The following is a 15396-nucleotide window of genomic DNA, read 5'->3' as shown; positions in this document are numbered from 1 at the left end:
TTTGGCTTCTGGAAGATTTATGCATATAAGTTTAAAAGTGTGCACGCTAGTAAAAATGATAATATGGCAAAGTATGGTAATCCTATTTTGAGTTGTTGCTTATGTATCTCTTTCAGATAATTAACAAAGAATTACACTTTGTGATGATTATACTTATAAATTAGGGGTATATTATGACAGTCTGTATCACTGGTAGAACGTGTAATATTCCTAATATTTGTATCTAATTTTTAACAGTCCTTTATGTGGCAGCTAAATCTTTTATACCATTATAATAATAATGGTATACTCTGGCTTTTTAATAACAGTTTTAAAGAATGTTTTATAGATTCATGAATCTACAAGCAGAAGTACTTAAAGAAAAGGGGAATAAAAATATTTCTCTATGTGATTGGTTTATTTATATATATGCAACACACTTACAAAAGAGTTTTGAAGCTACCTAAAATAGAAGTTCAGGCCTAAAAAGAGACCTAAACAAATGAGATAAGGCCAAAGCAGACATTAGGAAGTAGTGATGAAAACTAGACCAGGATTCTGCCATCCCTGTTCAGAAAGTCAACTTAGCATGAGATAGAATGTTTGCCAATGTAAAATTTTTAATCATAAGCAGTTATATAATGTATGAATCTGAAAAACCTGATTTCCCTGTTGGTTAAGTTCAGAATGTTCCTGCCATTCTAGGAATGTACTCTACAAGGAATTTGCATGATTAAATAATAGTTTAACCTTCCATTTGACTAAGGTGATATAGGTGATATTACTTAGAAATGCATGAGACCCAGCATGAGACTTCTTTTACTGTCAGTGTCATTTACTTTGCTGAGGTGATTCCAAGGATCAGAACATGTCTGCTATGTGAAACATCATTTTTTTAAAAATCAGTGTAGTTTTTGTTATATGCCACGTTTTCCTTTTATGCATATTGCTAAGATAAGAAAAACTTATTACATAATTATCCCACTTATTCCTCATAGAACCAGTTTCTCATAAGCTGCGCTGATGACAAAGTTGTGTTCAACAAGATCGGCGATGCCATTGCTCAGAGGATACTGAAAGCTCACAGGTAACATTTTTGGCCTTTTGGTAGGAGTTGTTCCTCAGGATGTCTTCCATTCACTGCTAAAATAACTTGATAGCCTGTTAAGTACTGTCTTGTCATAGGAGGCATAACTTTGGTTTAGCTAGCAGTAGGTTATGGATTCCTTTAGTCTGAGCCACTTGCTGAGAGTTTTTGAGTCCATTTTGAGGGAATGCAAATGCTCCCAGAGCACAGTCATTTTTTCCTGGCCAGTCTCTTTCCCACGCATTAAATTTGTGATTTGATTTATTTAAAGGCAGACAGTGAGCTGTGTTCACTTAAAAATCAAAAGCAAAATAGTCATAACATTTTTCCATGGGTTATATTTAAATTCTTCTTACCCTCTGTCTTATTATTTCAGCTCATGGGATTATTTTCTTTAATAACTTTTTTACTAAGATATAATTCGCATACCATACAGTCTACCCAAAGTAGACGATTCAGTCATTTTCAGTATATTCCCAGAGTTGTGTGCAACCATCACTGAATCAATTTTAGAACATTTTCATCATTCCAGAAAGAAACCCCATAACTGTTAGCTGTCACTACCCAGTCCCCCTTTTAGCTCCTGGCAACCACTAATCTACTTTCTCTGTAGAGCTGCCTGGTCTGGGCATTTCATATAAATGGAATCATACAATCTGTGGTCTTTTGCGACTTGCTTCTTTCATTTACCTTAATGTTCTCGGGGTTCATCAATGTTATAGAACATATCAGTATTTCATTTATTTTTATTGTCAGGTAATATTCCGTTATCTGTATGTACTTCATATAAAAGGGTTTGTCCATTCATTTGTTGATAGACATTTTGGTTGTTTCCACTTTTTGACTATTATGAATAAAGCTGCTATAAACATTCTATATTAGTTTTTATGTGCAGACATGTTTTTCTTACCCTTAGGGTGGAATTACTGGATCACATGGTGGATCCATTTAACATTTAGAGGAGTTGTCAGAATGTTTTCTAAAGTGGCTACACCATTTTACATTCCCAAAATATATGAGGGTTCCAATTTCTCTACATCATTACCAATACTTAATATTATCTCTCTCTCTCTCTTTTTTTTTTTTTTTTTTTTTTTTGTCTTTTGTCTTTTTAGGGCCGCACCTACAGCATAAGGAGGTTCCCAGGCTAGGGGTCTAATTGGAGCTGTAGCTGCTGGCCTATGCCAGAACCACAGCAAAGCAGGATCCAAGCCACATTTGTGACCTACACCACAGCTTATGGGAACACTGGATCCTTAACCCACTGAGCAAGGCCAGGGATTGAACCCGCAACCTCATGGTTCCTAGTCGGATTCATTTCCACTGCACCACAGTGGGAACTCCTATCTCTCTTTTTGATTATAGTTATCCTAACAGGTATGAAATGTTATCTCATTGTGGTTTTGTTTTGAATTTCCCTAATAACTAAAAATGCTGAACATTTTTTATTGGCCATTCATGTGTTATTATTGTCCATTTTAAATTAAGTTGTCTTTTTATTTTTGAATTGTAAGTGTTCTTTAGTCTGGATACAAGTTCCATATCAGATTTATGATTTGCAAATAATTTCTCCCATTCAGAGTTTTTTTTTTATTTATTTAATTGATAGTGCCCTTTGAAACACAGAAGTTTTAAATTCTGATACAGTTCAATTCATCTTTTTTTCCCCTTTTATTGCTTGTGCTTTGGCTTCATAGATGAATGCTGCCTAATCATGAAATCATGAAGATTTATGCTTGTTCTTTTCTAAAAATGTTATAGCTTTAGCTCTTAGATTTAGGTCTTGGTTCATTTTCAGTTACTTTTTTTTTTTTTCTTTTTTTTTTTGTCTTTTTGTCTTTGTTGTTGTTGTTGCTATTTCTTGGGCCGCTCCCGCGGCATATGGAGGTTCCCAGGCTAGGGGATGAATCGGAGCTGTAGCCACCGGCCTACGCCAGAGCCACAGCAACGCGGGATCCGAGCCGCGTCTGCAACCTACACCACAGCTCACGGCAACGCTGGATCGTTAACCCACTGAGCAAGGGCAGGGACCGAACCCGCAACCTCATGGTTCCTAGTCGGATTCGCTAACCACTGCGCCACGACGGGAACTCCTCAGTTACTTTTTGTATATGGTGTAAGGTAGGGGTCCAACTTCATTCTTGTGCGTAAAGATATTTCTTTGTTCCAGCACCACTTGTTGAAAAGTCTATTCTTTCCCTACTGAATTTTCTTGAAACATTGGACTTTTCATTTTATGGCTGATTTTAACTCTGTGTAAAAAGAGCAAAATAAAATCATTACAGTTTATTAGTATTATTATTTTTTTTGTATTTTTACCATTTTCTTGGGCCTCTCCTGTGGCATATGGAGGTTCCCAGGCTAGGGGTCTGATCGGAGCTGTAGCTGCCGGCCTATGCCACAGCCACAGCAACACAGGACCTGAGCCGCGTCTGCAACCTACACCACAGCTCACGACAACACCGGATCCTTAACCCACTGATCAAGGCCAGGGATCGAACCCACAACCTCATGGTTCCTAGTAGGATTTGTTAACCATTGAGCCACGACGGGAACTCCTACAGTTTATTATTTTAATTCACTTAACATATGCAGTGGGGAATGTTAAGTACATATACTTTGAGACTTAAGACATTTTTTGACTTCCAGTGTTGTGGTACTTTTAATATCTTTCTTTCAGTAATATATGGGGATTTTTAGACCTATGAACATTTTATAGTGGTAGCTACTAGCATTTTTGGTGATACACAGTTTGTATCTACAGACTCTTACTGACTTTTGACAACTTCTCTTGGAAGTAGGTCCTATAGCTTTTGTTGTTGTTATTGTTGCTGTCTATTTTTATTTTTTCTTGTTTGATTTCTTTATTGGCATTTAAGTGAGACATCTTTGGATTTTATAATGGTCGGTATGGGATTACAATAAGCATCTTTCTTTTTCTTTCCTTTTTTTTTTTTTTTTTTTTTTTTTTTTTTTCCTTTTTTGGCCACCCCTCAGCATATGGAGTTCCCAGGCCAGGAATCAGATCTGAGCTATAGTTGCAACCTAAGCCACAGCTGCAGCAATGCCACCAGATCCTTAACCCAGTGGGCCAGGCCAGGGATCAAACCTGTGTCACAGCATTCCCAAGATGCCACTGATCCCATTGCACCACAGCAGGTACTCCTTCGTCCCTATTTTTTAAAGTTAAAACTGAGGTTAAAGAGGTAGTGTGACTTGTCTGGACCACAAACAGTAAAAGGCAAAAACAGCTTTGAGCCCAGGTCTTTGGACCCTACGCTGCCCACACCCTGAAACCCTATATCATTGACAGGATTAGAGACCACTTCAGAGGTATCCCAAATTGAGACAAGCAGGTTGGGCCTTTGTAATCCCCTTCTCCCACTGACTGACTCCAGGAATGGGGATAGCCATGAGTGAGGCAGGCCCCTTTGGCCTATGGAGGACAATTTCTGGAGAAGGACTTCACTGTGTGAGTGGTCAGCAGCCAGCACTCTCAACAGCTGAGGGGATGGCTGTCTTGACCCACAGTGAAGGCATTTAGACAGCTCAGCACAGTACTCACACAGCCTGAAACAAACACTGTTGTTTCCCACCCCTTTCTGCACAGTAAAATTACCACTGGACATTTACCAAAACACAGAGGGCTGGACTCAACTCAAGACTTACTACATCAGAATTTCTTGGAGTGGGGCCCAGGCACCTGTATTGTATAATATTCCACAGGTAATTCTGGGGCACAGCCAGGATTATGTAGTATTCATCTAAAACAGCATATATGGCTGTAAATATTAATGATGGCCTGCTTTTCCAGGTGACCTTTATTCTTTGCCCTCTCATATGCTTTTTTTTGGGGGGTAGGTATACTATATTATTAACATTTAGATTTCATCAACAGTGAGTTCAAGTATATGCTTGTCATATGTTTAAATTTTTGAAATAAAGATAAAAGGACAGACAACTTTAAAGGTGCAGTGTGTTAAACACTGCATAATATACTCAACAATTAGAGAAAATCTAGGGGGTAGTATACCTGTATACCTTTATATACTCAGTAGCACAAGTATATGGACAAGCCCTGCAATTGGGAGGAAAAATCCATCCAGGACTGAACAGAGTTCCTTGGTTACTGACAGAATCTCCCCTTGACTTCAGACTTGAGACAAACCAAGGAATCTGTTAATATACAAAAACCACTGACTTCAGGAGAAACAGTCAACAGGATAGATTGGCAAGAGCCATTCTGGATTGTGGGGGCCAGTCTGAAGCAAGCAGGATTAGCTGGAGCCTGGAAAATGTTGCAGCTCAAGTCCAGGATCTGTAGATTAGATCAGCAGTCTAGAGATAGGATGGTTAGTTCATCCTTTTAAAATCACTTGTTTCCAAACAAGTTCCTAAGATGCTTTTACTAAACAGAGTTATGTCCTTTTTTTTTTTTTTTTAAAAAAAAAAAAAAAAAAAAAAGAAAGTCACCATAGGACTGTTTCTGTGATGACTTAAAAGCAGTCTTATTTACAGTTAAACATAGATGTACACACAGATATTTCTTGCATACTTGCCAGTCTCCCAATTCTGAAGGTCAATCCATGTTTCATTTACAAAATTGCATTATATTTCTGTACACTTTTGCATTTTATTGATATAGCACTACCTGCTTTATCTATAAAGCATATTGGACAAAAGAGAAAAATAAATTTTTGGTGATATTGAAATAAGTCCCAGGGAGTTTCCGTCGTGGTGCAGTGGAAACAAATCCGACTAGGAACCATGAGGTTGCGGGTTCAATCCCTGGCCTTGCTCAGTGGGTTAAGGATCCAGAGTTGCCGTGAGCTGTGGTATAGATCACAGATGAGGCTCAGATCTGATGTTGCTGTGGCTGTGGCATAGGCCGGCAGCTACAGCTCCAATTAGACCCCTAGCCTGGGAACCTCCATATGCCACAGGTGCAGCCCTAAAAAGACAGACAGAAGGAAGGAAGGAAGGAAGGAAGGAAGGAAGGAAGGAAGGAAGGAAAGAAAAAGAAAGAAAGAAAGAAAAAAGAAAGAAAAGAAAGAAAGAAAGAAAGAAAGAAAGAAAGAAAGAAAGGAAAGAAAGAAAGAAAGAAAGAAAGAAAGAAAGAAAGAAAAGAAAGAAAGAAAGAAAGAAAGAAAGAGAAAGAAAGAAAAAGAAAGAAGGGAGGGAGGGAAGGAAGGAAGGAAGGAAGGAAGAAAGTAAGTCTCAGAAATACATGAAGTTGATAGATGAGCTCATTGGGCTGAGCAGTGAATCATGAATTTTGGAACTGTGATCAGCTAATCAGGAGAGTAGGATGAATCTCAATTTTACCATCCCAGTCATTAGTTCCCCAAAGTACATGGTTTAATAAGTATCTGTAAGATTTGTTTTTAAGTGTTTAGAAGCCTGAAAGAGTATTTTTCTTTAGCATGTTAATTTGCCTTTTAAAATCTGGACCTCTTCTAAAATCATAGCGTTTCAGGGTTGAAAGGAACTCGAAGATATTTTCTGTTTGAATATTTCCCAGTGATCCTGGGATCCACCATAAGAGAGCATGGTGAGGTAGCATCTGTTGCAGATTTTATCTCATGCTTGGAAGTTAACAGAGCACATTAAAGGCTGGAAATTTCAAGCTCACTTTGTAGAAACTGGGAAATGAGTTCGTCGAATTTCAAATGAATCGTGTGTCATTTAGCTCTGATCTCTCAATTGTCTCATTTATTTTGACTGTCACATTTCAAAATGGTATGTATATTACACATTCAGACTTTTAGGAGATACACACATAAAACCTGGAAACATATTTTGCACTTTCCCCCTTCTTTGCATCTCCACATTATCGTTCCTCTCCCTTGTTAATTCCAACTGTAAAATATATTTTTATTTAATAATTACAAATCAGTGAGCTTGTATTCTTAGGGAAAAGGTAAAGGGAGAATTAAAAAGCTCATCTTGGAGTTCTCTGGTGGCTTAGTGGGTTAAAGGATCCGGTGTTGTCACTGCTGTGGCTTGGGTCACTGTTGTGGCACAGGTTCGATCCCTGGCCCAGGAACTTCCAAATGCTGTGGGTGTGGACAAAAAGAAGAATGTTCATCTTGCAGGCTGCCTGCATTAGGGCCCCTCCCTTTCACTGAGGGTCATGACATGCCATCTCCAATCTCAACCACTCTCTCTTCCTTCCACACTTCTCTCTACTCTTCTGAGATCAGACCTTCCCTGCCAGAGTCAGGTGCCTAGTAACAAGTATACTTTTGGCTGTTGGAAAAAGACTGGAATATAGCACAAAGCAGATGGAGGGAAATAACAGTCAGCATTTAGCCAGCCTGACCAGGAACACAGGCTCTCTTCTAGGGACCCTCCCACCTTGGAGAAATCTGAGTCTTTAAATTGCTAACTCCCTCAACTGGGCTGAGCCTTTATTTTTATGCCAGTGCTGCTGAAATCTGGTCCACACCAATGCCCTGAAGTGAGTTCTCTGCTCCCCTTATTTCCTCCTGGTTCCTTCTCTGCAGCCATTGATTCTTTACGGAAACAGGGTTTTGCCAAGCCTCCATGTTCTGATTCATGACCTAAAGCCTCAGAATGTTGTTCATCCCATTCTGAACTAAGAATAGCTGTGGGAATCTCTGCTGTCTTGGAGTTGAGACCATCTCCCAACTGGAAGCCTGTCTTTAACAACTCAAATCGAACTAGAGATCAGGGAGAAGAAAACATAATCCACAGCCTAGAATCGACTTGTCGATACCATGTTTGAAGAAGTCAAAAGATAGAGTAGAACCATTTGATCTAAGCAAATCACATTTTAAGACACTGTGTACCATGAATGGATGGTTTTTGAGGATGAAACCATTTTTGCTTATGGACACTTAACATGCGTAAGTTTGCTGCCTTGGTAAAAACGTTTGGAAATGAGAGTGCATTTTGCACTGTTATCACCATGAGATTGACACATGCAATGAAAATAGGCAGTTGACTGAATGCCTCTGTATTTTAATACGAAACTGCATTGAAAAATACATGATCGAACTGCCTTGGAGGATGCATAATTTTGAAAATTGCTCAAAATCCTCACGCTTCCTGTAACTGTGCCAGATAGTGCGTGCAGTTTGCTCACAAGTGAGTGATCTGAGGATGCTCCTCTGGGGAATCTGGAATTAATTGGGAACCAGATGTCTGGAGATCTGGGTTCTTCCCAACTCTGTTGTCTACAGGTATGTGACCTTTTGAATCTATTATTTTTGCCTTTCTGACCCTCCGTTTTTTTCACCAACAAAGAGAATAATAATATCTGCCCTGCCTAGCTCACATGAATAGAGGTGAAAGCAATTTGAAAATTGTAAAGCACCAGTACATGTAAGAAATTACTATGTTATTTCCAGAAAATTCATCATCTGGAGCTATGCTAGCTCACGGTAAATTCGAGCAGAGATAAGGAACCATAACATTCAAATCAGCTATGTTAGAAATAAATGGGTTTTTTTTGTTTGTTTGTTTTTGGTCTTTTTTGCCATTTTTTGGGCCGCTCCTGCGGCATATGGAGGTTCCCAGGCTAGGGGTCGAATCGGAACTGTAGCCACCAGCCTACGCCAGAGCCACAGCAACGCGGGATCCGAGCCGCGTCTGCAACCTACGCCACAGCTCACGGCAACGCCAGATCCTTAACCCACTGAGCAAGGGCAGGGATCAAACCCGCAACCTCATGGTTCCTAGTCGGTTTTGTTAACCACTGCGCCACGACGGGAACTCCAGAAATAAATGTGTAATTAAAGAGATATTTAATGTGCCTCATTTTAAATTGTGAAATGACTATTGCAGGATAAGGAAAATTTGCTTTGGTTTCCTACCACTGGCTCTTCTTCATCCTGTGACAAGTAGAGGCACATGATTAAACCATTGTCATGTTGGGCCAGAAATCTGTAGCTGACTCCTCATGGGAATCAACTTTTGGATTCACCATTATTGATTGGCTTACACCTTCCCCCCAAATAGAAAATAAAATGAAATGTGTTCTGAAACACCATGTGAATTCAGTTTTGCTTTGCTTTGTTTTAATTTTAGGCACTGTTGATTATTCTTTGAAGGTATGCAAACTTTCTAATTGAAATCACTTGCTGTTAATTGATTAATAATGTTATTAAATAGTTTGAGTCATTCCACATCCAAGGTACTTTTTATGCATAACTTCATTTTATTCTCACATCAGTCTTATGAAGTGGATGCATAATTATTTCCATTCTACAGATGAGGCAGCTGAGGCTAAGTGAGATTATGGAAATTTGCCCGTATCATAGGGATATTGATGAGTGGAACTGGGACTCAGACCACATCCCTAACCCTTCAACTTGGGGTCTTTACCTTGTGCTACCTTTGTAATTCATCTAAAAGCTTTCCCCATTGCAGGGAGAGTAAAAATGTTCTAGTGTTGAACCTACCAGAAATCTATGAGAGATATTTTATTTTAAATATTTTTGAAAACCAAATGAATATTTTCTTTTTTAAAAGTAGTTGCTGGGTAGAAAAAATTTTCTTAGGTTTAAAAAAAAAATCTGCATCCTATAATTACCATATCCTATAATTTGTGTACCAAGCTGAAAAGACATGTTGGGTATCTTTCAGAATCACTGTCTTAAAGAAATTTAAGCCACAGTTATAATAAAAAGAATGAAAATATGAAAATGAAATATGCCAACTGCTGGTTTCACATTTTATCTTGTCGGGTAACCTCCAAGCTCTATAAAATTCCTTGGGAAGAGGTTACATTAGGGCAGAGTTGACAGATCACAGCAGGAGAACTTGATTTCCATCATTTAATTGCTTTTATTTGATTCCGAATAGTATATAAATGGTAATCTCAGTAGATAAAGATTAGCACCAAGCAGAGGCCAGTGATCATTTGGAGTCTGAGCATGTGCCCTGGCAGAGAGAGGAAGGAAGGGAGAGACTCTTTTAAAAATGAGAATGGGAGTTCCCTTCATGGCTCAGTGGTTAATGAATCAGACTGGGAACCATGAGGTTTCGGGTTCGATCCCTGACCTTGCTCAGTGGGTTAAGGATCCAGCGTTGCCGTGAGCTGTGGTGTAGGTTGCAGATGTGGCTCAGATCCAGCATTGCTGTGTGTGTAGGCCGGTGGCTACAGCTCCCATTAGACCCCTAGCCTGGGAACCTCCATATGCCACGGGAGCGGCCCTAGAAAAAGGCAAAAAGACAAAAAAAAAAAAAAAAAAAAAAAAAAAAAAGAATGAAAAGGGCTGGACCATTGTAGGAACAGTGTAATAAAAGGTTTTATAGATTCATATTTGAGAGGCGCTGAGGCACATGCCAAAGGTTATCAAGTCCAGAATAAAGTCTAAGTCACATGCTGGGCTAACCTTGAATATTCTTACATTTAAAAGCTTGCCATTTTCAAAAGATAACCGATGAAAAAAAATTACGTGTATGTGTGTGTGCATGCACACATGCACTCATTCCCACAACATGTAATGTTATAGTCTATAGAGTCTCATGTGTAATATGCAAAGTCCATGCTAAGTAGAACCAGCGTTTCTAGTGGACTAACAATGATTTTCGCCAACTCCCCCATTTAGGATGAAAAAACTGAAGATTTACTGTATTTTAAAAGATTTGCCAAACACAAAATAAAACCGTAACCCACACTCAAATCACTGAGAAGCTACAGATCCAGTTCTTCTGTAACAGATACCGCTATAGAATGCAGTTCTCTCCACAGAGAAACACCAAGTCCCAACTGCAATTCTTCTTATTTCTGGCAGTAGATTTTCTACTGCCGCAAAATCTACAATAATGAGAGGATTTATACCGGCTCTTGACATTTAGGGCAATGAAATATGCTCTATAAATCCCAAATTCTCAAAAAATAAAGCATCTTGTCACTGGAAAGCTGGGTGAGCTCCTTTGGGGCTTTCTTATAGATCCTGAGACCCCACTGTGAGCAGACCCCTCTTCTCCTGACTGCCTGCCCTGCTGAGCAGGGAGGTGAAGGAAGATGGAGTTTTGCAGAAGAGCAAGGAGGGAAACTAGAGGAAAGCCATCGCTAAGACCCATTTACCTTAGTCAATTAGGACTGTTTTAAAAGAGACAAACAGCATTTCAGCAAAGAGAAAAATTAAAAATATGAAAGAGCCCACATTCTCGCCACCTAAACAGTTGACTTTTTATCTTCCTATTTCCTTTTTGGTCCATATTAATAAACGTTTTCTGAGTTGTAGTGTATTTCCTTTTCCTTAACTCATCTGGATTTCTGTCTTAAATCCCATTTCCATGCAATAGAAGGAAATTTAGTTTAGACACTTCCTGATAAATGTTGCCAAGTTCAGTGATTTTTCATTATTTCTCCTCCATATTCAGTTCTGTCAGGATGCTCTCTGCTCTTCCCTCCCCTCCCCCATTCTTGGTATAGACATTGATCTTTGGGAAGGGGCTTCTAGCACTCAGTATTGATCTGGCCGAAGCCTTCCTAGCATCTACTAACTGTAACCTGGGGGTTCAGGCTACACCTTTCAAGCATGCCTTCCTGCCACTTCTCCTCTATTGCTGCCACATCCTGTGGGTTGGTAGTCATTTCTCTGGGGTTCCCTAGAAGCAAAGCTTAGATCCTTGTGGCTCCATAGCCTGATTGAAAGAGAATGGGGTCTGTCTTCTTCTCCCTGGAATTCTGCTTGAGGGCGAAGGACAGGGTCTCACTGAAGCTCACTCTTATTTCTTTAAACTCCTGCCTCAGCTCAAAGGATCTCTATCCATTTCCCTAAGTCTAAGAAGCTGACACTTTTGTGCCCTGGTTCCTTTGTGAGGGCACCATCCCAGGAGCAATCTCTGCTTCTTTATCTCCGGTCATAGAGAGGGGGAAGTTATCACACTGAAGAAAAAAACTTATTTAATATTTCAGCCTGCCACATCTGTAATTGTCTTGTAATTAGAACTTTGCATTAGTACAAGAAGTATTTTGCTAGTAAGTCATCACAGTGGTCATTTTAGTGCCTACAAAGAAGTTACATCCATTGAGGGGCTATAACATAATTTAGTTAACCGTCCTCCTATTATTGAACATTTATTTCCAACTTTTAGCTATTATATATAGCACTGCTATAAGAGTTGGTGAATTTGGAAGGAAAAATTTATTTTAACAAAAAGCCTGAGAATGTAATTTTTTAAAATTGTTCTGGACTAAAGTGATGGAGCAATTGCCTGAAAGATGGCCTGGTGCTCACTAGTTCTTCTCTTGTTTTTAGGATCATAAATAATTGTGCACTTCAGGGGCTTCAGTGCTTTTATCCTACACTGATCACTGTCATTTGCAAACTCCAGCACTGTGAGGGTGCAGTGTTTCTGAAGAAGTTAGAATCCTCAGTGGCTGAGAACTGTTTTTTTCTGGGACTGAACCAAGGAAGGAAACTGGACAGACCAGCACATAGAATTTTCTCTTCATTGGCCTAAACTTAGCCACAATTTTATGGTTTGAAATGCCAGAGCCCCTTTTTTCCTACAGCAATGAAAATATAAGTCATTTCTGATAATTTGCTGAACACAATTTAAAATTTTCATCATGCAGGAAATTCAAAAACTACTTTATTGTTAAGAAAAAAAAAGAGCAAAAACTTTGATCTAGAACTAACTGTCCCAAGAACAAGAAAATATTAATATTTTGATTTCTACAAACTAAATTTGCAGGAATGTCTTATCAAAAGGTATAAGATTTTTATAGGACATTTCCAAGTATCTACATTTTGAAGTCATTTTTGCTTTTATAAAACACAAGGACAAAAGGGAACCATCTTTACAATCAGAAGTGCGAACACTTGGTGTTTGAGGGCAGCAATACTACTTCTAAGACTTTTCTAACAAATGTGAAAAATGACTTATGTGGGTCAACACACATCACAAAATAGGTATTTTAGAGTAGCAAAAATTTAGAAACAGTTCAATGCCCATCAATAGGAAACTGGTTTATATATTATGGCATGGATTTGGAACACTGTCATGGTTGTTTAAATATGGACAGCAGCACTTTTTGTACAGATATCAAAGGGTTTCCAGGATATACTGATAAATTAAAAAAAGGGGGGGGGTCCTGTCATGGCTCAGTGGTTAACGAATCTGACTAGGAACCATAAGGTTGTGGGTTCAATCCCTGGCCTTTCTCAGTGGGTTTAGGATCCAGCATTGCCGTGAGCTGTGGTGTAGGTCTCAGACGCAGCTCAGATCCCACGTTGCTGTGGCTCTGGCGTAGGCTGACAGCTACAGCTCCAATTAGACCCCTAGCCTGGGAACCTCATTATGCTGCAGGTGTGGCCATAGAAAAGACAAAAAAAAAAAAAAAAAAAGATAAATTAAAAAAAAAACTTTCAGAAAAAAAGTGTTTATAGTATTCTGACATTTGTGTAGAAGGAGAATATATATATATATATATATATATATATGCTTATAAATTCATAGACTATTTCTGAAAGAGCATGGGAGGTAATATAAGTTGCCCTTAGGGAGGGGAAATGAAAGATGGGGACAAAGAGGTGAGAAAGAAGTTTTTTCATCATGTAATCTTCCAATCTCTGAAGGCTTGTACTGTGAGCATATATTATCCATTAGAAAATGTATTTTGGGAGTTCCCGTCGTGGCGCAGCGGTTAACGAATCCGACTAGGAACCATGAGGTTGCGGGTTTGGTCCCTGCCCTTGCTCAGTGGGTTAAGGATCCGGCGTTGCCGTGAGCTGTGGTGTAGGTTGCAGTTGCGGCTCGGATCCTGCGTTGCTGTGGCTCTGGCGTAGGCTGGTGGCTACAGCTCCGATTGGACCCCTAGCCTGGGAACCTCCATATGCCGCGGGAGCGGCCCAAGAAATAGCAAAAAGACAGAAAATGTATTTTGTTTAGTGGTTCCTCAAAAAGCTAAACATAGAATAACTGTATGACCCAGCAGTGCCATTCCAGCATATATACTCAAAATAATAGAAAGCAGAGAGCCCCGTTCACTGCAGCATTACTCACAATAGCCAAAAGGTAGAAACAGTGCAAGTGCTTGCCCACAGATGACTACATAAACCAAATGTGGTCTGTACATACAATGTAATATTATTCAGCTATAAGAAGGAAGGAAATTCAGACACGCACTACACCATGGATGAATCTTGAGGATATTAAGTTAAATAAGTCAGACACAAAAAGACAATATTGTTTGATTCCACTTAGATGAAATATCTAGACCAGGCAAATTCCTAGCGACAGAAAGTGGATTAGAAGTTACCAGAGGTTGCAAGGAGGGGAAGTGGGAACTTAGAGCTTAGTTATCACAGTTTCTGTTTGGACTCTTGAAAGTTTTGGAAATAGAGATCACAATGGTTGCATAACATGTGAGGGTAATTAATAACACTGCATGGTACACTTAAATGGTTAAAATGGCAAATTTTGTGTTACATATGTATTTCACCACAATAAAAAAAAATCAAATAAAATGTAACCTAATTTGAAGGAAAACATCCTGTTTAACCTCTTGTCTATCAGAGGCTTCCCAGAAAGAGACATTCTTTCCATCTGACCTCATTCTCCCAAAGCAGATAGTACCAGGTACAGAGAGTTTGCAGAGCTCCTTTGTTGGGCACTGCCCCAAACAGAAAGATATGAGCATGGATATCCTATGCTTCAAGAGGGCTTATCATGTGGTCTAGCCAGCAGATGTGCCTATTGCTATTGTGTGAAGCAGAAGGGATGCTGCATAGCCATCCTAGCCACATGCTAGGGGAGTGCGGAGGCAGAAGCAAACCAGTTTTGACCGGCACATCCAGGTTGGCCTGAGCGAGGAAGGAGCCATTTATCAGCCCTCCAAGGAGAGGGCTCCTACGATGCGGAGAAGCGCACTCCGGGCTAAGGGGGCAGATGCGCTATTGCTAGCCTGCCTTAGTAGGATGCACTCTGAACACAGGATGGTGGTTCCTGTCTGTCACTGGAGTGTGGGCCTGGGAGGACCGGACTGAAGGTGAATCTGTCAAGGCAGCAGGAGACAGATGGTGACAATTTTTAAGTGTGAGATTCATTTGGACTTCTAAATACTGGCTGTGGGGAAATAGCTTAGGTGTTCTTTCTGTTCTTCTTCTCACTGTCTTGTTTACCATCCAGGAATGTGTGCCTCTTACTCTTATCTGACAGAGGACTTTAACAGTTCACATTTAAAAATTTAAAAAATTTTTTTCCAACTCAAACTGTGTTTGCCATCTAGTGATTAATCCATGCCATTACAACACCCTAGTCCAAATTCCTAAGCATGGAAGTCAAGCTCACAGGCCTCCAGACTCTGTTCTATTGGCCATTGCTTCTGCTTGGAACTGCACTTT

At 39.6% G+C, this 15396-nt stretch overlaps 1 protein-coding gene across 14 annotated transcripts in view; it reads left to right on the top strand.

Moving 5' to 3' along the window:
• PLD1 (phospholipase D1) overlaps positions 1 to 15396 on the top strand; it is a 224052-nt gene that overhangs the window by 158855 nt on the left and 49801 nt on the right. For all 14 annotated transcript variants that reach the window (XR_002337490.1, XM_005657100.3, XM_013990128.2 and 11 more), the window contains 1 exon segment: positions 978 to 1066. Coding sequence is in view for 13 of the 14 variants with exons in the window: in XM_005657100.3 (XP_005657157.1) it covers positions 978 to 1066 (89 nt within the window). In the remaining variant the exon portion in view is untranslated.

This window comes from Sus scrofa, chromosome 13 (assembly GCF_000003025.6).
Source record: "Sus scrofa isolate TJ Tabasco breed Duroc chromosome 13, Sscrofa11.1, whole genome shotgun sequence".
Taxonomy (NCBI): domain Eukaryota; kingdom Metazoa; phylum Chordata; class Mammalia; order Artiodactyla; family Suidae; genus Sus; species Sus scrofa.
Note: the sequence above shows the minus strand (reverse complement) of the source record. Positions and strands in the feature narration are given on the sequence as shown.